Source organism: Gymnodraco acuticeps, unplaced genomic scaffold (assembly GCF_902827175.1).
Source record: "Gymnodraco acuticeps unplaced genomic scaffold, fGymAcu1.1, whole genome shotgun sequence".
NCBI classification, from domain to species: domain Eukaryota; kingdom Metazoa; phylum Chordata; class Actinopteri; order Perciformes; family Bathydraconidae; genus Gymnodraco; species Gymnodraco acuticeps.
Window position 1 is genome coordinate 1,271,821 of NW_022991818.1, and position 26,517 is coordinate 1,298,337.

The 26,517-nt window shown below is 41.4% G+C and overlaps 1 protein-coding gene across 5 annotated transcripts in view; it reads left to right on the forward strand.

Moving 5' to 3' along the window:
- Nucleotides 1-24,208, forward strand: part of grin2da (glutamate receptor, ionotropic, N-methyl D-aspartate 2D, a) — a 408,557-nt gene extending 384,349 nt beyond the window's left edge. For all 5 annotated transcript variants that reach the window (XM_034199694.1, XM_034199696.1, XM_034199693.1 and 2 more), the window contains 4 exons: nucleotides 304-421; nucleotides 10,588-10,649; nucleotides 11,268-11,438; nucleotides 16,450-24,208. In XM_034199694.1, coding sequence (XP_034055585.1) covers nucleotides 304-421; nucleotides 10,588-10,649; nucleotides 11,268-11,438; nucleotides 16,450-19,617 — 3,519 coding nt within the window. In that variant the 3' untranslated portion in view covers nucleotides 19,618-24,208. The remainder of the gene's footprint in view (nucleotides 1-303; nucleotides 422-10,587; nucleotides 10,650-11,267; nucleotides 11,439-16,449) is intronic.
- The last annotated feature ends 2,309 nt before the right edge of the window (nucleotides 24,209-26,517 follow it).

Consider the following 26,517-nt stretch of genomic DNA (forward strand, 5'->3'; position numbering starts at 1 on the left):
GGAAGCCTGAGCTCCAAGCAGCATCACACAACAACCACTGCTGCAGTAATTATTCAAACTGATGTGGGTTTATATTAATTGCTCCACTGAAACAATACCCAATGCACAAGCTCTGGGATTTGTGGGTATATTAGAGCTGAGCCAACTGTTTTGCATGAAATGCCACAGGAGAAATTAAGCTAGTTTTCATTTGTTCCGTGCCGTCTGTCGCTTTGAATCTGACTGTGTCTTGATGAATATATGTGCTTGGGTTTATATGTGGGGAACTGGGGATGCTAATGTGTTTATGATTTATTCTACAAGGTGATGACTATCGGCTCAGGGAAGGTGTTTGCCACCACGGGCTATGGCATCGCTCTGCACAAGAACTCCCGCTGGAAACGACCGCTGGACCTGGCCCTGCTGCAGCTGGTTGGAGACGGTAAGACAGGATGAAGCGGGTTAGGGCCACATGCTCTGGAAATACCCCTGCAACAAATACATACAAAGACAATAAAACGATTATTTAGTGAAGTCCCATCTTGGGCATTTTTATCTTGTAGTTAATACTTTTTTCTGACATGTCAGACATACAATTATTTCATGTCTTTCAGAGGTGGGAAGTAGCGAAGTAAAAATACTTTGTTACTGTACTTAAGTACATTTTTCTGGTATCAGTACTTTACTCCACGACGACTTTTTACTTTTACTTCTTACATTTTTAACACAAATACCTGTACTTTCTACTTTTCTTACATTTTCAAAACAGGCTGGTTCCTTTAGTTTTTATCTGTGTTTGGTGGCGTGATCATTATTATTTAGAGTCATTATGTGCCTATTGATTTACACGATCCGTGTATCCATCATTTCCTGGTCTTCTCTAAAGAAGACGGACCAATGACAACTTTGTAATTTTGCCGTTGTTCAGCTTTGAAACATTCATTAGCTAACAATGACATTATTGTTCTATTAATATAAAGTGAGGTCAGTTACTCTTTAAAACAGCTGGTAGTTATGGTTACTTTTTACTTTTACAGTACATTTCGAAGCCCATACTTCTTTACTTTTACTTGAGTAAAGAAGTGTAGTCAGTACTTCTACTTTTACCAGAGTATTTTTAAACACGAGTATCTGTACTTCTACTCGAGTAAAGGACGTGTGTACTTTTGCCATCTCTGATGTCTTTTTTTCAAGAAAGAAACATTTATTCTGATGACATCCCATTATTCATGCTTTCTCAAACAACCTCTTTAGATTGGAAAATATCACCACCTCCCGTAACATACAGATGCAATTGTCTCCATGAATTACATTTTGTAATCTGCCCAAAATCTGAAAGTTCAGACCGGCCACATGCAACCAAGAAATGCATGAAAATGTAAAGTGCAGAAACATATTGAAGTATAAACAGAACAATGTTGTGCGTCCGGTGTATTCGGCCTTTTAGGGCAGAAGTCTCGGTGAATGGTCATAGGATTTCAACACAAGTGATTGTCTTGTATGTTGACTTCTTTTAACCACACACAATATTTATTATGGGTCATTGTTGGAAGGTGAGTATGTTGTTATCCATGTAATCCTTTCTTAATGGGGAAACATTTTTTTTATTCACTTGGTAAGCTGTGCTAATTTATCACAAAACTACTTTTACCTAGTTGGAGGAAGAGACAGAGGTCCAGTGCAAAGAGGCAAGTTATATTTGAAATATAAGTTTGTCATGTGATCACGTATTCAGCTGCTGGCTAAAGTTGCCTGCCCTTGTTATAGTAGTGAAATAACTTACTACTGTAAGAATTAAGGAAGCCAACAACAACTCAAGTAAGAATAGACAATATTTTCAAAATCAATGTTGACAAGGTCTTTGGTATATTTTATAAGTGAGATGTAATACAGCTTGAGTTCAAAGTTAGGTAGGAGTCAAAGATGGGAAAGAGGGATGGAAGAGGACAAAAGTTATGAAAGGGGAGAGACGGAGATCAATACAGGAAGGTTAAGGGGAGGAAGAGTAGAACAAAAGAGGAAGGCTGTGTGAAATGTTAAAGCTGTCATAATACTGCTATGTGCATTCCAATACCTATACTACCGTACTTAATGTCAGAAAATATTTGGCAGGGCTCTATACAGAGTATGTCAAAAGCAGTGTGCAAATGCCAGTTCAAACCGGAGAGACGTGATGTAAGAATTACATATTTATTGTTTACACGTCATATGAATGAAATGATTGCCATGATAATACAACAGGAGAATGTAATGTTGTTTGGCGATTAGGCCCCGGTTTGCAGGATAATCATTCAAGAGGGAAAGAACCACTCCGATGAAATCCCCGGGGTCTAGACACTGGTGGTGGTGATGAGTAGGTGAGACCGGTCTGAAGGAGGAAGGTTTAGCTTTGTCCTGAAGGAGACGGGAGGCGAGAGGGGTGGAGGCGGGTTGCGTGTGATCATCTGCAATGACAACTGACAGGGAGGAAGAGCAGGCATTTAAGGCATTTAGCATGTGCAGCGATTGGCTGCTGAGGCGTGACGCCCTCGTATTTAATGAGGGGGGAAGGGAGCCATAGAGTGACGTGTGAGTGACTCGAGTTAGGTCTTCCTTATTGAACTTGCGCTAAAGCTTTCATTAGGCATTTTTTCAGTATGACAGTAAACAGGCGTGCTTTTCTGGCCCACAATATTTGCAAAGGGTCATAATGATTGGTTCCTCGTTGACAAAAAATGCAACAAAGACAGAAATAAATGTTGTTTTATTAAGCATTTAAAGGTCTAATGTTGTTTGCGTAGCTTACTTCTAAAACAAAAGTTATGTTTTGATTATATTTGACTGAAATGCTTTCCACCGTTTACGCCGGTTACAATTATTTAATAGATCAGGAGCAAGAGAGGCATGATGAATCACTTTCACAAAGTGACCCTTACGGGTCACAGTAAATTGGTTTTCAGTTTAAAAGAACCCTCAATAATAACATAATAACCCTGTTCATTTGCTTATAATGGCAGACAGGCCTTTTAGCTTCTGCTGACTTCAGTGCTCAGTAAGGATAGAAACATTGATACAAAAAAAGGAAAAATCTAAATTGATCTCTATTTCAATGCATCACAAATCTTGCTACTTTATTTAACAACATTTATAAATGAAAAGTGTACATAGATGAGTATGTTTAAGTGCACTCTATCATTCATATATACAGTACAATATATTGAAAAAGTTAAGTGCTTATCCTGTTTTTTTAATACTCTCATTCTATTAGAAATTGTTCAGTTTAAAAAACAAAGACTATCTACATCTGTCCTTTATTCATGGCTGGCTCTCTTGTGATTGGTCCAATACTCAGAGATGACCCAACCCTCACGTACAATGTGTTGGAGCACTATAGCCAATGGAAGCAGCGAGTGTTACGTACTGTAGACCAATTATTCATAAACATTTAATCAAAATGGCTATAATTTAATGGTTTGATTCTGCAAAGGGTCTTTTAATTGTAAACTCTTTCTGGTGGAAACTTTGGGATTTTCGGGTTAGGGCAGGCTATTTACATAAATAAATTACAATACAGAAAATGGAAAACCCAAAAAGCATAATGGCTCCCTTTTAACACTGAAAACAAACAAAAATGAAAGTGAAGCTGTGCAAACTAACAACCCAAGTTAAATGTTACATCATGTTCTGATATTTCCTGGTGAAAAGTTGAAAAAATATAACTCTGTTGCAAACTTCAGGCAACTAAGAGCAAATTGTGGAAATTCAATAGAGAGTATTAATCAACTGGACGCACTGGAGCTGTAAATGACCTATTACCGTACATTTTTGGCTAATACTGTTTAGACTGATTGCGCCCTCCAAATTGTTCAGCCAGAAAAGTCAATAGTGAGCCACAGGAACCTCATAACCAACCCCACAGACATCACATGCATTTACTATCCAAAGCAAATGCACTATGGCCCTCAAAAGGTTCTGTAATTGTTCAGCATAATACCTCTCTTTGTTAGAGCATCGTCGTTTCTTTTTATAGCAAATGAATGGTCAGTCGTTCTCTGGGGAGCAATTTAGTCTGTTCGCAATTAGCAAGGCTTGATAATCGAAGTGGAAGACGCCTCAGAGCAGGCAGTGACAGCGGCACTGGAGGCTGCCGGCACGTGGATACTGAACATGCTAACTGTTAAATTGATTTAGGAGTGGGAGTCTTAAAAATAATCATCAGTATTTTGAATAGGGTGACACTACAATCACAGAATTGTTTGAAGGATAGATCTTTTTTTTAAGTATTAACAGTGACTTATCATGCTTATTTCCAGGTTCATACTTTTATTATGGCTTTGACAGTTTGCCAACTTTATAACCTCCGAAAGTCAACAAGCGCTCCGGTCCCAGCTGTGTGCACCCCCCAGCAGTTACTATCGGTTTAGGTCTTTTTATTTTGAGCTTCTAAAACATTAAAAAAGGGTCTAGAGTAGATGCACAGCAGTATATTATATAGTATGTCAAGTCCCACTTGTCTCCAAAAGACATCCAAGAAATACACCATCTTCAAAGTAATGCTGAAAAGGACCGAGGAATATGTGTTTCACCTGCTGATGTGGCACCTAATCTCAAATCCCACTGCAGCGTGTATCCAAAGTTCGCCTCCTTTCCACTTCTCCTTTGTGTCATTCACATTGATTCGTGCTGACTGAGCAAAGCCAATAATAACACCTCTCACAATAAAGAAAGATACAACGAAAAAGTGAATGCAAACAGCTTTCGGCTCTGTGGATAGAACATACTGTAGCAGTTCACCCTCGGGACATTTCTTTTTTCTTCTGATCTTTTCTGTTCCGATATTTGAGTCATCAGGGACCCTGATGCTGATTTTGATTTCATAGACTGAAAAAAATTGAGCTGCAAGTATTTGTCTGAACCTCCAATTTTGTTTGCATGTTTCATTTAGTTCCACATTCAAATAAAACCCAGAGATCATTATGGGTCAACATCTAAAAACAAACAAATGAAATGGCAGAAATGTTCATTGAAAAGTGTCCTGACATTGGTGTCATTTTTCTTTTGTATTATACTCTTACACAGAATCTTTTCAACCTTATCGCACTCAACAGAGACTTTTAAAACATTAACCTCCACTGACTCATTTGATATAAATGTTCCTCTCAATAAAAATGATTTGTATTCAGGCTATCTATGTTAAGTCCCCCTCATCAACTTCATTCCCCTTCACAGTTTTTTAGTTGGGAGAAGCCAGGGTCGAATAAAAAAAATAGTTGTTTGTTTGTTGGTTGTTCTTCACACGTACACAACCCTTCTCCCATCTCTTCCTCCCTTTGTATTTGTACCCTCTCTCAATTGGCTGTCCAATCATTATGTGCGCTTTTACAGGTCCGCTGACAAAAAAGCACTTTCAGTTTTCACAAAACCATTTTTTTCAGAGATATGGAAAGAGTGTGATGACATAGCGCCAGGAACAACTGCATCTCGTACAATTTACTTCTGTCACTCACAAAAAGGCTTTTGAAATAACTTCAAATGATTTGATGTGTTTTTCTGTCCAATATTTATCTCGCCGCATACTTCCCTTTTGCTTTATTTACAGTTGATATGCTGAATATTGCTGCTGCTCGGAGTATCTCTGAGGGTACAATACAATACAATCTAAATATGACGGGAAAACAAATGAAATCAAACATGGAATTGAAGGTCTTTGAAATGTGACATTGGGCAAAACCAAAGCAATTTATTTGTTTTACAAGCAAGCTTCAATTTCCATCTACAGAAAACATTTTCCATCTAATGAAAGCTAAATCATACCTTATATATGTAGAATGGTGTGTCTTGCTTCATACAACATATTTGGAAAGGACATTCAAAACTTCCAAAGGGATCACAGCCTACTTGCAAGTAATGCTGAAGTTGTCCATTATGATGTCATTTCTGCTAATAACATAGCCCTTTTCAAGGCTGGTTTGAGTTGCATGAGCAGTGTTCAGTCTTTGTATTGTCATCTATTCTTTTCATGCCAGGCTCTTTTGTTATGATCAGAAAGTTAGTGTGTTTGTGTTGAATTTGTCAGTTTGTTATTTTCAGTTATTGTTTTTGCCCCTTAACTCCAAAACCGCCATTTTGTTTCTTTTTATTGTTTTTCGTGTTTGAGTTATTTGACTTTCTTTTTGAATAGTAGAATGGTGGCTTATTTTTGAGCATTTTTATTTTGGAATTTGTTGTTGTTCATTTGATTTAAGCTCCCATGTGTGGCAATAAATGATTCAGTAGTCTCCTACATCATATTCTTTATCTGGTTTAATATTACTTTGGTTGTGAACTTAGGTTCATAACAAAGACATGTAACAAACTGGCTTGGTGGTGAGGGTGTTGAAACTGAAGACAAACGTTTGAATTACTGGTACTTAATTGATATTCCCACCTATGGTATTGATGTTTGGGTTCTAACAAAATACAAATGCCTTCAAAGTAGATTGTGCTTTGGTGCCTGCCAAATAAATTATTATGACTGTTCACTAAAGGGCTCATACATTAACTAATGTTTTATCACTTTGGATAGATTTAGTCAACTGAAATGTCTTAGTTTATGTTGAGTATAAAGATCAATGGTTGAAGGAACAAATGTTGACTGAAGAGCAGAAAGAACATCAGAGTTATGTTTTGCGAATATTTTATTCCCAACATTTTACACTGGCCTCCATAGTAAGAGGTCTATGTACTTGTATTGCCTTAGGCAAAAGAGACCAGTGCTGTTTTATGTTCCAGTGTAGACTGTTTAAAATAAGCTGTTGGATTTAAGAAAAATACATTGGGTTGTCTGGGTGCATTCATGTCTTGCATCATCATACGTTGATCTGCACCATTGTTCTTATTCCCAGTTCTGACCCATACCAACTTTTCAAAAAATGTAATCCCATTCTCTCCTCACACTGAAAAATCCAGACCACTGTACCCCGACTTCTCTTTCTTTCTGTATGTGTATCGTGCATCACATTTTCTGTGTCACGGCCAATACATCTTGCACTAATGGGATGGGGTGAGAAGTTAAGACAGAGTACAAAACCTGCTCCTTTGCACTGGAAGACAGTTGAAATGTTTTGGCATCTGGTTGGAAAGTCTCCTGATTGCCTCCTTGTGGAGCTGGTCCAGGTGAGGCTTTATATAAGCTCTCCCCCTCATAATACCCTTTCGCTTGAAGTTATTTCTGCACAGATTAGATAACGGACTTGTTATTTATATTGCCACGGAGAGGACAGGAGATTGGGGTGACTAATGCCCGGCCGGTTCAGAGCTGGAGCTTGAAAAGCACAGTTTTTTCCTGTTCACACCGCAGCGGAGTCGCCTCTAAGCTCCGGAATCCAGTTAGTTTCAAGCACCAAAAATGTGTCGGTCTAGAAAGCAAGCACCGCATACGTCACGCTTACGTCGGAGGCGGGGGCAGGGGCGGCATCCGCCTTCCCGCCAGCTTCAACATGATCTGTGGAAATAACATTGAGAATCAGTTTTAATGTTATACCATAGTAATTAATGCTGCAAAGCTGGGTATTTTGAGCTTGGCGCATGCAGAGGCTAACAACAGCTAGCTCTAACGCCATCGAATAGGACGAATATTTACCTTCTTTCTCCTACGGAATCGTCGTTGAAGTTGATAATGATGATTGTAAAGAACTTTTGAATGTAGCATGTAACGACTGTAAAGATGGTAGTAAAGTCGTCCCATTTCTTCCATTTCGTTTCGACAAAACCAAAACGAGTAGCGCTTCAATACAATCGGCCATTGTTGTCGATGTGAGGGGTTTCCGCGCGGTTTGGCTTTATGAAGCAGGCACGCAAACGGTTACGTCATGACGCAAACGATGACGCAATGACGCAGCAGCAGTCGGGCTCTGAGCGGTGTGAACAGAGCGGGAGCTGCACCGAAGAACCGGTTCCGAACCAGACAAGCTCTAGCACGGAGCTAGAACGGGAAAAGCCTTGGTGTGAAAGGGGCATTATAGGTCCCATGTCATGCTTTTCTGGTTATTACCCGTCCCCTTGTGTGTTATGAAGGTTTTTCTGCATGTAAACGGTCTGCAGAGTCACAAACCCTCAAAGTACACCCTGTAGCGAGTACAACTCTAACACAGAAAAGACCTGTCTATGCTGCCCCAGAACGCCTCGTTGGAGATTTCTCTTTTTCCATTGTTTTCTTCCTGGGTACAGTGACGTGCCCATACCCAAATGGACCAATCCCTGGAGCTCCTCACACACACACACACACACTCTCTCAGCAGCGAAATTGTGACGCGCTAGGGGGTGCTAGTGGCTTACACCTCGCAGCGGCTTACACTGTAGGTGTGCCACGTTTGGGGGTGCGGGGGGGGGGGGGTTCATTCGTGATGTCTCGCTGTCTCGCAAATCGCACGCAGCAAGCAGGAAATGAACCCAGCTCACACTGTCCGCTCCGCGCCACGTCCCGCCAACACGGCACCCAGACCCCACGCAGCATTCTCATCTGTTTGTCCTTACTGGTGTCATTTCCTGGTTGCTAACGCATGTTACACATGTAACATGTATGTAACACATAATCACTGATGTTCCGCTGTAACGGTGGTAGACTCATCAGAACAGAGTGGGTGAGCTGACCAATCAGAGCACAGTGAGCTCAGTACACATACTATACAGAGATGCTGTATGAGAAACTAATGTGAGTTTGGAAAATTGCACAATATAAATCTATTCTAGTAGACCTCAACAATGGAATTATGATCAGTAGAAATGGCCATGACATGGGACCTTTAAATCCTCACCGCAGCGCAGACCAATGTAAATATATTAAAGGGGAGACAGGAACTATCTCTAGGTTACTGTAGAACTTAATGAAACTGAATTGAATTGTTCCGAGATCAATGCTAAGCTGTCAAAAATCAGCAGAATGAAACATGAATTTCATTATAAGCTCTGGCTTTTTCCCCCTCAGTGATTTCCCCTCTTTACTCTGTGGCATTTTCTTCCTCAGAGAAGGTGAGAGAGGGTACAACTGAGATGCTGCCTGTCTGTCAGTTCTTTGTGGGGAAGATTTCTCCCAGAGAGCAGCTTTATGCGCTGCCGGCTGCCATGATTAACGTATTTACAGGGATATAAAGGGCGAAAGGCGGAGAGCCGGACGGGGAGAAAAAAATAAATCAGACGAGCACTCATCGAAACTCGATGAATCAGATAATGGGAGTAAGCTGCACACAGAATGAACATGCGTATTAAGTATCCATTGTCAGGATCTGTGCGGGGAGCGAGGCAGGGTCGATGGAGTTGATCCCGGTTTAATTCAGCTGTCAAGGAACGTTTGAATTCCCACACATGACTGTTGGGGAAGTGAAATGTGGCACACAGTGATTCATGTTGGGTGAGATTTGAGTTTTGTTTGAGCGGATTTTACGTTTCAGTCAACATGCCCGAGTCGTGGCGGTCTAATCCGTCTGGCGGGGCTTTACGGAGGGTTTCCCAGCCGTCGTTAATTAACCCAGAGGTCGATAGATATTGCAACTGTGAGCAATCACAATTGGAACTCCCTTTGACTAGCACATCTTCAGAGGGTGTACAGTGTGTGCTCCGAGTGTGTGCAGGACATTGTGTGTGCTAGTTGTAAAAATCCTCTGCGACCGGGTGGGTGCACGTCTCTGTATATTTGATCCTGCTTTTCCTTCCTACTGCTTCATTCTTTTTGATTAATTCTTTGATTGCCGGCACTGAGAGTCCCATTAAGCTGAAATTCAAGAGCGTGTGTGTGTGTGTGATTCTGACAGTTTGAGCAGGAAGTATAATGTTTGTGTGCGTGCCTCCCTTTCATCTCCCATGCGTTGTCGCGACGCTCTGCCCTCAGTGTGCCCGCCTCAGATGCCAGGCCATTTCACAACCTGCTTCAAAGAGCTTCTCACATTTCCAGTCGCTGCCTGTAATGTCTCTTTCGGATCTCAAGACCTCCTGCAAATGGCCTCTAATTATTTCTCTTGCCTCCATTTCTACTATTTCGCAGCCTCTCTTCGGTGTTCTCAATTTTCTTTAACCCTTTAATCTTTGTGTAATATCTGCAATTTACCATGGCATATGCAACTTTCTGTGTACTTGATTATTTATATTACCTAATACATTGTATTTTCTTTTTATTATTTGTACCGTATGGACGTTTGCCTGTAAACATAGGCACACAATTCCCCCTTCTTGGTTTACAGTAACTCCAATCAGTGAAAATGTCCTCTCTTTTTAACTTAATACGAACAAAGTTTCACTCTCCCCCCTCATTTCTCTCCCACTTTCTGAATTTCATCATCTGTACCTCTTTTTGCATTCTCCTTCTTCTCATCTTCAGCTTTCCGTTTCTAGCCTCTTTTTCTCCCTCAGGGATCAAACACCTTGCTCTCATAACAACGGGGGCAAGTAATCCCTTTTTAAAAGCGTTTCTCTTTTATTCTCTCCTCTAGTGCTGTACTGTTTTAACTCCTTCTCCCCTCCTTGTCTTTTCTCTCTCCAAATTACTAATCTCTTGCTCACAATTTGCTCCCTCTTTACTATGAAACTAAACCTGTTTATTCTCGTCTTTTTTCTCTCAGCTGCTCCTATTTTTGACCTTAATCTTTTCTCTTGCAGATGAGATTGATATGTTGGAGCGCCTCTGGCTGTCGGGTATCTGCCACAATGATAAGATTGAGGTATGACATACAATAAATGATCTCTGCGTTGTCCATCAACATGTAACAGCGTCAGCCTCTGAACTGTTTTGAGATAAAACTAAATGTAATGCTGTTGTTACTGCTTACATATAACCAGACTTTATCATCATCATTCCCCTATATCATTTGAAAAAAACTAACTTTGAAGGGATCATTTTTTAAGTATAGATTCTCTGCAGAGCATTTAACCTTACATGTTATCCAGTTTTTGAATTATTCTTCTTTATTACATATGTAATGACACTCATCTCCAGTAATTTTGTGATGTACAAATCAACAATAAATATTTAGTAAGTGACTGCAAGATGGCTGCAGAAGAGAGCCATTAAGGTTCAAATTGATCAATATTACGTGAAAGGTTTTTTGCATGATATGAACCAGATTATGTTGTGGTGACTGACATGTTTTCCCAATTGCATCAGAGTTCTGAGTGCAGGGGCTCTAAAATATCACAGATGGGTGCTCTGAAACATAATGACAGCAAACAAATCTGTTTTGTACTGGTGGTTATAATTAACTTTTTATCTGGCTATTATCACCTTTTACAACATTTTCAATCCCGTTGCTCATCTTCCCGTCTTCCGTACCCGTCTCCAGGTAATGAGCAGTAAACTGGACATAGACAACATGGCGGGGGTCTTCTACATGCTGCTGGTGGCCATGGGTCTGAGCCTCCTGGTATTTGCCTGGGAGCACCTTGTGTACTGGAAACTACGGCACTGTGTGAAGCACTCCGGTGGGATGGACTTCCTCCTGGCTCTCAGCAGGGTGAGAAAAAAATACAGATACCTCTCTTATGCCTCAACAACACTTTGCCTCTTGGTTTATTGACTTGGCATGAAAAACACTTCAAAGATTAAAACATGTATTTCTTGATTTGAGGATCTTGGCAAGCTCAAGCGGCCTTATGCATGTAGATTACAATACAACACAATTTAATGTACTTAAAAAAAACACATCAAGAAGATTGGTCCAAGAGTGGCAATATCTTATATTTTTACATTTAATAAAAAAGGATGCATCCAGCCACTGTTTAAAAACAATTGTGAAGTATTCATGATTATAGAATTGGGTGTCATCTGCATAACAAATGAAATGTATACCAAATGTAACTTATGGCAGCATAGGCAATCATAATGAAGTCAAGGAAAGAGCATGAACATTTCTCTCCTAGGTAAAACCAAGATGTCTTTGTCTGATTGGTGGAAAGTATTTTGCAAAAAACGAGCAAAAACACCCAAACACTAACAAATTAGTACATAAATACACGAGTACTTTGCGGAAATGGAGTTGATAGTGTCAATGATGTGGTTAAAAGACTGCAGGTGAAGAAGGTGGCCTATAGATGCTACCAATAGTTAAGCATTTATTTTCATGAAAAATAATTTTAAGAAAAATGCATTCAAAATGTAGAGGCTCTATAGAAGTAGCAATTAGCTCAGTCACAAGGTCAGAGGAGACATAAATAGCCACACCTCCACCCCTGCTGCATCTATCAGATCTGTAAAGCAAATCATTTGTGATTTGTAGTTCACTATCGGAAATGTTACTACTAAGCCAAGTTTCAGAGAGTGTGATGATTTTAGGTTTATGTAGAACAACCCATATCCGAAGTAAATCCATTTTGGGCAATAGACTCCTGATATTCAAACGAATGATTTGTATACCCTTTAATTCATCCAGTCTGGAATGAATAGCAAATAATGTTCCTGTCACTTGTTACGCATACATGCGATTCATGGTTGGAAAGATTGCTAGATTCAACCATTAATGTAAAACATTCAAACACAAAAAGAAAAATACTGAAAAAATATATAGATGAAGCAAGCTTAATGAACAGTTTCCAGATACAATCAGGAAATGGATTGCAAAAAGGCATGTACCACTTAATACTGGTAGTTGTTTGTTGCACTCAGCAAGACAAAAGGAAGTAGAGCCAAAAACAATAACATCAATGTTGTTTGTATACGGCATCACGCCAAGGGTCCAGGGCAGGGTGATCACAGCTATTTTCTTTAAAAGCCAATGCAGCTTCTGTTAGTTCAGCCCTGTGTAATATAAAGTACAGGTCCTAGCTAGACTTTCAAAGTTCGATTTATTGTTTTATGTCCTATATGACTATGTTGCAGGGACATACGATTTTCATTGGCATTTCTACACTATAGCTACTGTGCATATGGCAATAAAGCCTTGAGTCTTGAATTTTGAAACGAGGCCCAATAATGCTTTTGGGGATTTCCCCCTGTGTTATATAGTTTTCTGTGCATGTAAATGGTCTGCAAAGTCTAAAATCCCAAAGTTCCCTCCAGAGGGAGTTTCTCTCCCACACACTTCCCCCTGCCTGAAATGCATGAATTTACTCCTTTGTTAAATTCCTTAACATAAGGACATCTCTATGTAACACTCGTGCTTCTATTGGCTAGTGTTTCAACACAATGCACGTGATAGGCTAAGGGGCGGGACAAGTGGTTGACCAATCACAACAGAGCCAGGCAGCTAACTCATAATGGCAGAATGGTCAAAAGAGGTGCTGCAGCACTGACAGTATGAGAAAAATAAAGCACTGTTTGAACATTCAGGCATTTAAACATGTCACAGTAGAGGCACAAATTACAAATATGAAACCTGAAAATGAAAGAACAGCAAGCTAATGAGATAAGATGGGATGAATTAACTAGAAGAATTAGAATAAGATAAGTTGAATTGGTAAGAGAGGGATGGGAAAACATAAATGCGCTGATTTGGGAGGGAAAATTAGAGGAGTGGGAAGGTAGGGGAGGAAAACTTTGATAATAAAATAGAAGACAGCCAGCCAAGAAGACAGCTGTTGGTTTGAATGGCTGGGGTAGGGAAATATAGCAGGTGCTGATGAGATGCCAGAAGGAATGACAGGGACAGAGAGGAGAAGGAGGACAGATGTGTGGTGGTGGGGACTGTTGAAGTGGAAAACAGGCTGCATAGAAACATCGACCATATATTCTTGCTGGTTGTGGGGGGGGGGGATACACTTATGTTAGAATGACACCATAAAAATGTGATTCACTACCCCCTCTTGCTTTAAAAGCAGAGAAAGTTGCTAATTTATATACAGTGGAAGTGTTTCTTATTTGCACTATAAAGAGCAGGAAGAAGAAATCGAATAAGTTCAAAGCATAGAAAATAAGAGAAGTACTCTAAATCTATAATTCTACCAGCAAAAAACGAAATGGAATGCAGTTCGAACTAGGCTTCACAGTACATCAGCTAGATCAATATTTTGATTCTCATACAAACATGGACATGAATACATACTCAAACCCTGAAAGCCTGAATACCGGCGGATTCAGTCAGACATGGGTCCTATTGAAGACCAATATATTGTAAGTGCCATTTACCAATAACACTGCAGTGCTTTATTGATGGACGGATGTGGGTGAAAATCCACTATGTCCCCCTGTAGTCTCGATTTTCCCTGATGGGCTTCCTTATAGACCCTTTGGAGTGCAACTCTACCTCATTCATTCAGAGCAGACTGGCATATTCTCGCATGAGCAATCTTTGATCTGTAGCATTCCTCATGCTAAGAATAAAAACATAAATTCAATGCAAAGGGCAATCCCAATAACTTCTTTCTCCCAAGCAATATGCTGTGCTTGCTTTAATGCCTCTGCAGCTGGCCTCTGTCGCCTGCTTTAACCCAATCAGTGACTCACCCAAGTTTCAATTTCACAGTGCGCTGCGCCCCGTGCTCTGGGTACTGTGAAAGCACTTCTGCTGCTGGGACTGCTGATTCATGTGTCCGGAAGGGCCATTATTACAGTCCCTCCATCAGATCTGTGTCCCGGCGGGGAATAGAGATTTACACGAGGCCCCACACATTTTGTCATTAAGATGTTAGAAGATATTATGAATCATCTTTTCGTATGAAGAATAAAAGAGTGTTTATGATTTACATGGCTCTCTACAGGACTGCTAATTGAGTTTCATCTATCTAAAGTGAGGTGTAAATATTCAAAGGCAAGGGAGAAAGAGCATGTGGGCACAGTTGAGGTAGTGTTGCTCATCTGACACGATTGTATAATAGATTGATTCGGCTTGGGGTTTAAATTCTCAAGAGATACTGTATAATGAGGAGCGGGTAATTTACACTCTGCCTCTTTCATTTGATGTTTTATTCATGTCAAACATTGTTCGATGTTGCTGTTGAGATGAAAAAGGAAAGACTGGTTCTAGCCACGCATGTTTAGAGCAAGTAGGAACGATCTTATTTAAATTAAAGTGCCAACAAATAACAGCACAGAGACACATCAAAACTAGATGCTCTTTTTAATTGCCACTTACTCATTAACGTTATGTAACTAGGGAAAATTCTACTTTAGTTAAGTTTAATGAAAAATAAACAATTTAATCTTAATTTACGCAGTTGGAAGAAATATTAAGTTTTAAGTTAAGTAAGCAACCTGACAGAAACGCAATTTTCTTCCCAATAGTTTTGACTCCTCTCAAGAACCCGTAACAACTCCTTGACATGCCTCCCTCTACAATTACTTTTCACAATACTTTTTGAAAAACACTTTGAATTTTTGTTTGCTAAAACCTTTGTTTGGTTTGATAGTTTGAAAATTGACAAACAAAGAAGCTGGGTAAACTAAGTCCAAAGTTTCTCCGAACTCATATGTATTGAAAATGTTCAGCACTCCCTGTATACCTTTAGAGGAGAAGTGGAGACACAGACAACCAGGGGTGTTTCTCAATCTCGAGTAAAGCTGCTCCAGAGCCACTATTTCAAGCATACTACGTCATCGAGTGCCGCCGAAGGACTGTTCCAATGTCCAGCATACTTGTAATTCTACCGAGCCCGGCGTACTTCGTTTGGAGAAATTTCGAGGCTGCACATGTGTAGACTCCGCGGTCTTAAAATCCCCACAATGCTTTGCGCACGGACCAATTTCCCCAAATCTGTGGCGGAGAATGTAAGGCGGGGCCATATGATGCATATGACGCACACCTGCACACTTGCTCGCCTGTTCCACTCTTCGTTTTCCGAATGCCAGGAAGTATTCTTGCCTCGCTTCTGAAGCAAGACGCTCAGAAGACATGTGCTACCAAGCAAGCGTACTCGACATTGAGAAACACCCCAGAAGTAGAGGGAAACTACCTTGAGCAATTTCCCAGAATGCTGTTAGACAGAATAAAGAGTATTTCTTATTTTAAAACTGCTGTCTGCTTTTATGAAATATGTTTTGCAGACAAAGTAACACAGTCAGTTATGGAATTAACTGAATAAATATAAAATAAATTAGGGTGGAGAGAAATGAACAAAAATATATAAGTTGTAGCCCAGACAAGTCAAACCTATCTGGATGTGGACACGTCACTGGTTTTAAGGGATCCTTGGTGAGGTAATTATAGCAATTTAACAGATATTCTTTATCTGGAGGCTTTATCCATGCATGTTTTTAATCAGACAACACATCCTTATATAATGACTCCAAATATTGCCATTATCCTGTGTTTAACAGCTACTGGCTATTGTTAACCTAACTTCCATAATAAATGAGACATACAAACAGTAAAAGTTATTTGTTAAGTGCATCTGAAGATCTGGATATATTTAACAAAACTGGTAAAGGCTGAGGATACCTTTCATTTGGTTTGTGTATAGTTAGAATTAGGAATAACAGGCCCTTTCATTCTGTGTCTATCTGTCTCACAAACACATACACTCACTCCAATCTTCCTTATCATTCTTGGCAGACTTATGGTGTAATTGTGATCTCTCTTTCATCTCTCCACCCAGGGGATGTACAGTTGTTGCCAGTTTGAGGATGAGACAGCACCTGGAGGTGGCTCTTTGCCTCAATACCACACCATGACCACCATGTCTACTGCTGCCCAACAACACCTTGTAACAGCCACAATAAATAACACGACTGCCATTGCCATGGTGCAGCAGCAACAGCAACAGAAGCACCACCAGCAACAGGGGCCGACCTATACGACCATGCTCCCCGGATCACCGCAAACTACAGGACATTCAGCAATGGCTATGGGACCCTCAAACAGCCCCTTGCTGGAAGGCCCCATGCCCTGCTCCACCTTCTTGCCTCGCCATGACCGCAGACTAGCGGTGGTTGATCGTTGGAACAGGCCAAAGCCAGAGAAAGTCATGAGTGTTAGCAGTGGTGGAGGAGTAGGTATTGGGGGAATAGCAGGAGGGATCACTGAACTTCAGGTGCCGCAGTATCAGGCGAACCTTGGACAGCACTGGAACCCATTAGGCGGAGTTGCAAGTGGAGCAGGGGGAGGAGGTGACACAGGGCTAGATGAATATAAGCGCTACTATGGTCCGATAGATCCAGAGGGGCTAGGGGCTAACTCTGACAAACAGGCAGGGGGACCCCAGCAGACTCCTAAAGCTAATCCTCGAGGCCCCAAAGCCTCAGGGATGCCAAGGATGCCTTCTAAAGTCCCTCAACAAGGACCAGGGCACTTAATCTCCCAGCCACCTCCACTGATCCCATCTTCCCCCCGAAGACCTCCTTTCTGGCGACGAGGAAGCCTAGCACAGGCAAGGAGAAAAAGCTTTGGAGGTCCCCTGTATGAGAATATACTCCCTCTAGGGAGACGAGGAGGTGGGAGGTATGGTGCAAGTGATGGAGGTGGAAGGAGAGGGCGACGTCCTCCTGCACCTCCTCCTCTGCCTGTTCCTCTCTGCTCCCCAACACATACTCCTACTACACCCTCCTCCCCATGCCGTTTCTACTCCTCCTGCTCCAGTGCCTCGTCATCCTCCTCTTCCGCTACATCATCCTCATCCTCTTCTTCATCATCTGTCTCACTGTCTCGGTCGAATTCCCCCTCGTCCTGCTCCAGTGACAGCTCCTACAACTCCTCATTGAGTTTTCGGTATCGTGCTGGCGACAGGGAACTTACGGTGGATGACGATTGTGACTCAGATCTGCTTACAGAGGAGTCCAGCCTCCTTCTGGGTACACGGAGGAAGATTCGTTCTCGTCGCATGTCATCACGCTCGCTGCCGTGCAGCCCTCCACCTCCGCCAGTCCCGCCCCGCAAACCACGCACTCAGAGAGATAGCGGCAGAGAGAGCAGAGAGAGAACTGGCAGCCAACTGGCCCAATTACAGGAGTGGTGGGCATCATGGGGAGAAAGAGAGCGTGTGAGGTTAGGAACAACAAGCCGGGGAGAAGGAGGAATGGGTAAAGAGGAAAAGAGACACCACAAAGAGAGGGAGCGTGAGAGAAAGAGGAGGAAGAAAGGCAGGAAAAAGAAGAAGAGGGAGGACAGGGAGAGAGAACGGGAGCGCAAGCGGCGCAAAGCTAAGAAAAGGAAGAAAGAGGACAAGACAAGGAAGAGAGAGCGGAAGAGGTCAGAGCAGGAGGGGGGAGATCCTGAAAAAAGGGAAGAACTCAAATCAGGGACACCAGATTACCCATCATACCCACCCTTGAGGCGAGAATCCTTTCGGAAAAAAAGTGAAAGCTCAATAAGAAGCTATGGATGGAACATCCCAGGTGAAGAGGAGAGGAAGGAAAGAGAAGAAAAAGAGAGGAATGATGGGGAAGACAGCAGAGGCAAAGAAAGACCAAACAGGAGAAGGAACAGCAAGCACTATCAAAGTTCGAGCAGTAAACCTTCGACATCTGTCAAATTCTGGGGAGGGGTCAACCCATCCTCTGACACCATTCCATCTGCCTTTCTGCCCTTGTTGCCTCTCTCCTCTAACAGGAGGAAGAGTAAAAGTTCAGACAGGGATGTTGTAGGAATTGAAGGAGAGAGGAGGCCATTGCTGGGACAGGGTGGAAGAGCTGAGATGGTTTCCAAGGAGGGGTTATCTTTCCACAAGTGGGAGTCTGGAGTAGAGGGGGAAGAAGAAGATTCTGAGCTGGAGAGGAGGAAAGCTGAACGTGGAAAGAGGCGAGGAGGAGGAAGGACAATGTCCGATGAAGAGCGAGAACGTGATAAGGTAGTCGGGATATATTCCGATGATGATGGTTCTTCAGGAGAGTTTGGGAAGTTTGAGAGATACTGGGAGGATCATGAAGGCAGAGCGGTAGGAGGTATTGGTGGGGGAGGTTGGTTTTTTAGCACCTACCCTTCCAGGGAAAAAGCCAGCAGCATCACAAGTAGAGATGACCTGTTCTTGGAGAGAGGAGAGAGGTGGGGGACGGCAGAAAGTGGATGGGGGTCTGGTGGAGGTGGCGGTGGTGGAGGAGAAGGAGTAGATGGAGGGTGGGGGTCTGGATCACACTGGCCCCCACCTCCTCTCACCCCACCACCACCCCGACGATACTGGTCGGTCGACAAACTCCACCTTCAGAATGAGAAGAAGAGTAAACGCAAGTCCAAGGACAAGGGGAGAGGGCGCGCAGGTTGTTCCTCCTGTCATTCCCCCCAACACCATCCGCACTCCCAATCCTCCAAATGGGCCCGGGTAACCTCACGTAGTGAGGAAGAGCTGTACCGCCAGAGTTTTGGTGGCCCACTGAAGCCTAAACATGACTCCTCAGCTTCCACCAAACTTGATCGCTCACAGAATCCATCCAAATCTGGCAGCCAGTCAAACCTCAATATCCAACAGAGGACACAAAGAGCAGATAGGGATCGAGATCGAGGACGACAATCATCCCCACCTCCGAACCTCATACCGAACTTGCCACCCCCACTTCCTGCCCTTCCAGCTCCTCCGTCTTCATCTCACCCTATCCACACTCCTCTCCCTACCTCTTCCTCTTCTGTATCCTCTCCCTCTGTGGTCTCATCAACCCCAGGGGCCCCCCAACCCTCTTCCATGGCTTCGGCAAGTGCCAAACTACAGTATCAGAGGTTGCGCTCTGTTCCCCAGCCCCAGAGGTTTCCTCAGTCTCCTCACGTACCCCTCAAAGCCAAGAGCCTTTGCTCGCGAAGGGGCTCAGCCCAGTTCTCCAGCGTGGAGAGCGAGGTGTGAATATCAAAAGTCATAAGAGCCCTGAAAGGGCTAAGGACAAGCAGGTGATCTGGATCTGAATCTGCCCTGCAGCAAACATGGCTGCACGGCCAAGTCAGAACAGTATACGCACTGTGCCCTTTCCTAAAGCTCTGCACAAACAAACCAGAAAGCCAAACAAATCCTATCCGGTAGTCAAAGGAAAACAGGAGAAATATTGTACTTGTTCCTTTCATTCCTCTCAGTATGTGAAAGACTACAACCACAGCAACAACTTGCATCCTGAACTGGATAATCAACCAATTACATTAAAAAGCAAATCTGACTTTAAAAGTGGTACAACTGAAAGAGACTCCTTTGCTATATCCAGTGAAGGTCTTTGGATGTTGAAGCAGCATAGTTTGTATTCTGAGGATTCTTAATGCTTACTGAGGGCTCAGGAACTTTGTAGTACTGTATGCCTGCTGCTCTCGGAAGCCTTTAACACAGAACCGTGTTCTTACATTTGTCCCTGAAACAATTCGCTTTCAACTGCTTTTCTTTTTCCTTAAGAAACTGTTTACACCCCCGCAGAACTGTGACACCCTCTGAGGCACCATTGTTGTGTTTGATCAATAACTTGTAGTTTGGAGGGAGAGGAGGGTGATAACCACCTTGTCTTCTCTGTGTTATTCACCCTTTCCTGTCTCTTTTGTTCTACCATGTCTTGTTCCCCTGTATTCTCCTTTCCCCCCTTATTTTCACTTGCTTTCTCTTTTCTCTGCTCTACGTCCCTTTCCTTACTACCTTTTTCAAAGCTGTCTTTTCGTGTCTCTTGTCATGTCCTCTCCTGTCCTCCCCACTTGGCTCCACTCGTTGATGTGATGATTATGTGTGTCTGTGCTTTTCTGTGTGTGTATTCTTGACAACAGGGTAAGTCAACTGTGACTGATATTCTACTGGCTTAATGAAAGCTGAGTGCCAAACTTAAGTAGAACTCGACATCAATCTGTACAATGTTAGCTGTTTCCTTTTTATCTCGCAGTTTTTCATCATCTCCTAAATCCGCGAACATGCAAATACACACTCGCACACTTAAAGTGCACACAAACACTAGCATACATGAACATGCAAGGACAAGTGCAAGTCAATTCATATTTTCTCTTTCTAGAGCAATACATAATTCACCTTCTGTTCATGTTACAATGTTATACTTTGAAACGTTTTATTCTGTGTTGTAGTTGTTGTTGTTGTTGTTGTTGTTATTGATTGTTTTCTATATATCAAGACATGTATTAAGTCTCATGCAATGTAAGCACTGTGCCATTTTTCTCAAGCTGCACATGAAACATTCTCTCAACTACCTAACTATGACAATGGAGGCAGTTTCTTTTCCCCTCCCTGTATTTGACTGAATGCGAAGTCAGCCACTATCACGTGTGCTGCGACAACAATTGAAACACTTGGAGATGGAAATGTAAGCATTTCTGATGGTTAGCGTGGGTGACAAATCGAAAAGATAGAAAAATAGTTGACTTTAGTTCATTGTCGATGTAGCCTGACGTAAGCAACGGTATGCTAACCTTAGCATGCTAAGTGCTCTGCTTATGAAGGATTACATCTGCAATGGGTCACAGTTTGAATAATTGTTTTGTTTTTTTTCTCCTGCAAGTATCCCAATTAGTGCCAAGAGTACAGAAGTACAGAAATAATTTGCCAATGAAAATTAATCTACCAAGATTTGAGTAGGAATGTGTCTAACATGCTAGGTGTAGCTACACAGCTTTGTTGGACAAGGTGAAAGATTGTTGCAGGGAAATAAATACTTATAGCCTTATGCTTGTTGCTCCTGTCATATATTTTGTGTAAAGTATGAAGGTTTGTGCTTTGATCAACATGTATGTGGTTAGCTGCATGCTATGAAGACAGTGTGATTGGAAAAGGGAGCGTTTTGATTGGTGCCATATCAGATGTAGTGCAAATGCCGTTTTGATGTCAAAGAGACCGTGCCTATGTTGAATGGTAGCTATAGCAGATGGTTTTGAAGAGGTTTGACTGATGGTGTATGAAAGACACAGTATCACCTCCTGTGCATTTTTCTGAATCATTTATCGTATCCGGTAAATGTGTCACTAAGAGCTATAGCTTTTTAATCCATGACCGAACTGACACCAGCAGTTACACTCAGATGTAAAGATCTTAGCTATAGTAGCTATTAATATCCATTAACATTCAAATTGCATCAGGACACTGGACATCAGTGGAGTTTTTTAATGGAGAGGCCTGAACTTCTGGCACAACACTGTGTGTGTTTTTCAGTCGGTTATAGTCCATCTATCCATTACCAGTTTGGTCAGCTCTTGTTTGCCTGGAACTGCATCTGAGCCATAATTTAATTCAGCTGAAGAAACAAAATGAGAACTTAAGTTTTAAACATAAACTTGTTTGTTTTTGTTTGCCTTTAAAAAAAAAAAAAAACCTATACATATATTTATCATATATATATATGTGTATTTGTGGCGGTGGTTAGTGTTAGAGAAAATTGTTGTTTAGCATCTTGATATTTTGGGATATGTTTTGTCATTCCAAGTCCATTGAAATAATAATATAAATATCATGCGTTAAAAACACACATGCTCTCATATTTACTAACAACAGGGAACTTATTATCAGTTTCTTTGACAAAGTTTGACTGTATTAAGCCAAGTTGGAGGCAGTTCAGTGCTTTGCTTATTCCAAACAGCAAATAACAAGCTTATACACATTTCAATGAAAGCAAGAAGTGTGTAGTAGAGTGAGTAAGTGTGACATGTTTCAGTGCATTCACACCGCAAGCAACTCCAGTCTGTTGTCTCAAGTACAAACAATCTCTGCGACCTAAAATCAAGCTAAAATCTTTCAAGAGGATTTGTGTTGCAGCAACAGTGAACAAGCATGTTTGGCACGTCCAACCTACGAAGCTAATGATGCAGGTATGGTTAGCCGAAGTCCATTGTGCCAGGCATAAAATATACACATACCACCATGTTATTGCACTTATGTGCAGAGCATAAGCTGCTAGCGGTGTGAACACAAAGCTTGGTTGTTTGAGAAACAAGCCACCTTTATGTCCTTCTCTCCCCTTGCCTCTTTTTTTCTCATGTCTTTCCACTGTGTTGTTGCGTGTCTGCAATTGTAAAGCTGGTCTGTTTAAAAAAAAAAAAAAAAAGGGTATGTGTGGATATATTTATTTCATCAAAAAGAAAAAAGAGCATATCTAAATACATATGATAGTATATTTCAAAGCACTAAGAGCTATGTTATTTAAGTTTGTCTACTACATTTTCGGTATTATCTCAATCAATGTCTTTTTTGTCTGTTTGTCTGTCTCCTTGTCTCAAACCTCCTTCCCAGCTCCCTACCCCCCAGCGAAAACAGAGACCAGTATGTAACTGTGTTTTTGCTCTCTTAAGACCAACCATTCACCTCCATTGGCTATCTACTGTAGCTGACGCTGAGATTTCAACAAAGTGACAGAGTGGAGGACTGCACGAGTGTCTTATGACCGTGTCACTGTAGCAGTGGTGGCGTGTCTTTGTCTACCTAGAGGGGCCTTTATTTTGGTGGAGGCTACGGATTAACAACTAATTAAACCTTTTATGGATACAGCAGCTTTTACCACAACTCTCACATATGTAAGAGTCACTTTCTCAACCCTGTTTTGGGTTTACATTGGACCCTAGAGTTTTTACCGCGGAGTAGAGTAAGGTGACTTCTTTGAAACACAATGTAGCGAGCAGCACAGGCTTTTTATTTGCATCTCTTAGTAGCTGTAATACTATACAAAAACTTGCACAGCTACCCCTGCCGACCAACTTATACAGTATACATAAGGACTTTGATATACGTAAATAGTGTGTTGTATCTGCCAAGCTGCTGTGCTGTAAACAAAAGAGAAAAAAAAGATTATATAAAATTATACACAACAGACACTGTTTCTTTCTTCATTTTACAAAACTGGTTCAAAGTTAATATGAGTAGGGCTAAATCTGCTTGCTAGTATGGTTTCCACTAAGGCCAAAAATTGCCTAACCAGGGCTTTCTTTTTATTATCACATCTTCAAACTTTTCGCCACATTTATTCCTGAATAAACAACAATGATCCTGCACACATCATTGAGTGGAACATGGAAACACTGCCTGAGATAAGAGATCCATCCTCCTGTCCAACCATTGCTTGCTTATGATACATTGATAAGTCAGTATGGTCAAAGATGAATAATTCTTCAACCCTGAGCCCTGGTAAGACCAGTTTTAGCCTGCAGTGGAAACACATCCACAGTTTCTGCCTGTTACACCTCTGAACAATGTCTCAAGGCCTTGTATTAATACTGCTGTATTGACTGTACGGGATGATGGCTAGTGGTGCAACACTTTATTGTCATAATCTCTCACAGGCACATTAAACACACAAACATGCATACACTGTCAGATGTACATGGGCACACACACACACACACAGGTTAGGGTGGTAGTGCTGCTACCCCTCCGATTCAGCCTTCTGCCACCTGTCGGGACAATTTTGACAATATTGTGCTGCACTGCAAGCAGGAAATAAATAAAAAAGATGATTTTAATAAAGAACTAAAACAAATGCCTGATATTTATTTTTGGTTGTGTGAATGTGTCTAAAAATATTAACACTGTTGTTATACTATTATTTTAAGATTTAAGGAATATAGTTCACGGTCCTAAAGAATAACAACTGTTTGCAAGCGGAAGAAATAAATAAGTATTTTAGTGGTTGACCACCAAAGGAACAAGACACCGGACAGCATTGTGCATGATGCCAGGATGCTTGTATAGTTTTTTTCTAACCCAGTTAACCACGGCCACTTTCCGCACCCATGTAAGTCTGTGGGACTACGTCATGGATGGATAAAGAGAATGTCTACTCTAGTTTGGGACTAAATATAAATGGGCCAGTTCAATCAATTAAGTGTTTATCAGATTAAGGATTGTCGTAGGAACTCGCATTGCAATCAGGGCAAGTGCAAAGCATTCTGCAAAACGTTACAGTGGTCTTGGGCAAACAGAATATTTAATTGAACCTGAAAGTGTTGGAAAGTAAAACAAAATCTCAAATACTGTACTAATGTACAAAACAGGATGAAAGACAAAAGAAAGGTGGGAAGAACAAACGTAAGAGTTGGGAGACAGTGCTCAGTTCTCTTGCTGTCATTTCTGCTGACTAAAGGCCACCGCTGAGTGTATTAGGAACACTGCAGATATGGATAAATCTCACAGACACTACCTCTCTCTCTCTCTCTTACTTCTTCTCCTTCACTCCACTACACACACAGTCACATACACACACATGCTCCCTCTCGCAAGTAGGAATTACCTTCTAATACTTTTTCTCCCTGCCATTTTACAGTCCTAATTACACAGTAGGTTCAGGAGTTCAACGTGTTGACTCGGAATGAGCTTTTACAACAAAGCACACTATAAAAGGCAACCGTACTTCCGCTGTCACGCATGCTTTGATTAATGTCCTCTTTTAATGTCTCTCCTGCGGTGGTCACCTGCGTAAATGTATCTGCATAGAACTCCCTATATCCCTACTCCGTATATTCTTATGTGAAGGGTAGTAAAATGCCAGGGTCACAGTTCATCGGGATGAGGCTTCTCCCCTGAAGCACTCAGTGTCACATTTACGAGGCGCCCTGAACCGGTGTTTAATTACATAATGGACTTTCCTAATGCACTTACAGTAAATGACACCATGTGATAATGCATTCACTGCTGACCTAAGGGGATGTTTAGTAGCAAAAATGCATGTAACCCGTCTTTTATCATTTATACGAGGTTATGTCTAATTATTTTTAAAGGGTGAAGTAGATACAGTTCCTATAAAAAAGTGTTTACCTTTTTGGACGTGTTCATGTTTTATTTGTTCTATACGGCATCACTGACATCAACAAAGAAAGACCATGATGTCATAGCAAAAACAGATGTTACAATGTTTAATACAAATACAAAGTATTCACAGGTGCAGCTGATGCGACATGATTAGTTAAATGGGGATCACCTGTGTGTAGTCACATTTCATTTGACTATCGTATAAATACACTTGTAACTGGGGTTTTATGTCAAATTCTGTAATTATAACAAAAATAAACTCTAAGCAAAGTGATTAAGAAACTGAGACAGATCTATTAAAGCCCCAATATAATAGTTCTGCGTAACTTACTTTAACTTTACCTTAAATAATTCCCTAACACACATAGATACAGCATATTGAATGTTCCACTGAAACCTGTTTTGTTTTATTCCTAATATGTACAATTCACATATTGAAAATAACAGGGATTGTGATTCATGCTAGCCGCTGTTGAGCAACTAGAGCAAAACTTAATTTACTCTTTTAAAACAATTCTTGCAGCCAGGTTTCAAGACCTTGTTGAAAGTCTAAATTCAGAATCAGGCAGTCACAGCAGCAAATACATGCGTGAGGCTTTTGCAATATATAGATATCAAGCTTTCTTTACAGCCCTACTTGCAGGCTGAATGTAATACTGAATAAAAGCAATATGCTAAGTACAAACACACATGTGATATTCCATTGACCTTGCTCTCAGGCACCATGGCTGCTTCTCACATCTCTTAAATGCAATCCTTGCGTCCCTCACTTGCGTCTTTTACCACGAGAAGGGAGAAGAAGCAGGGAAATTAGTTGTAAGAGCAATGGGACGTCCTTTCATCCGGAGCATCACGTGTGCCGCACAGCTGATCGTCTGACAGCAGCCAGCTCTGTCCCCGTTATTTTCACAAACACCCCCGCCTCTGTTAGTAGGCCTACACATTTACTGACATAAACATTTGTAGGCTATCATCTGTTGTAGACCCAAATAAAAATAAAATAAGAACTCATTCTCAAAAAAGATAAACGCCATTCTTAAA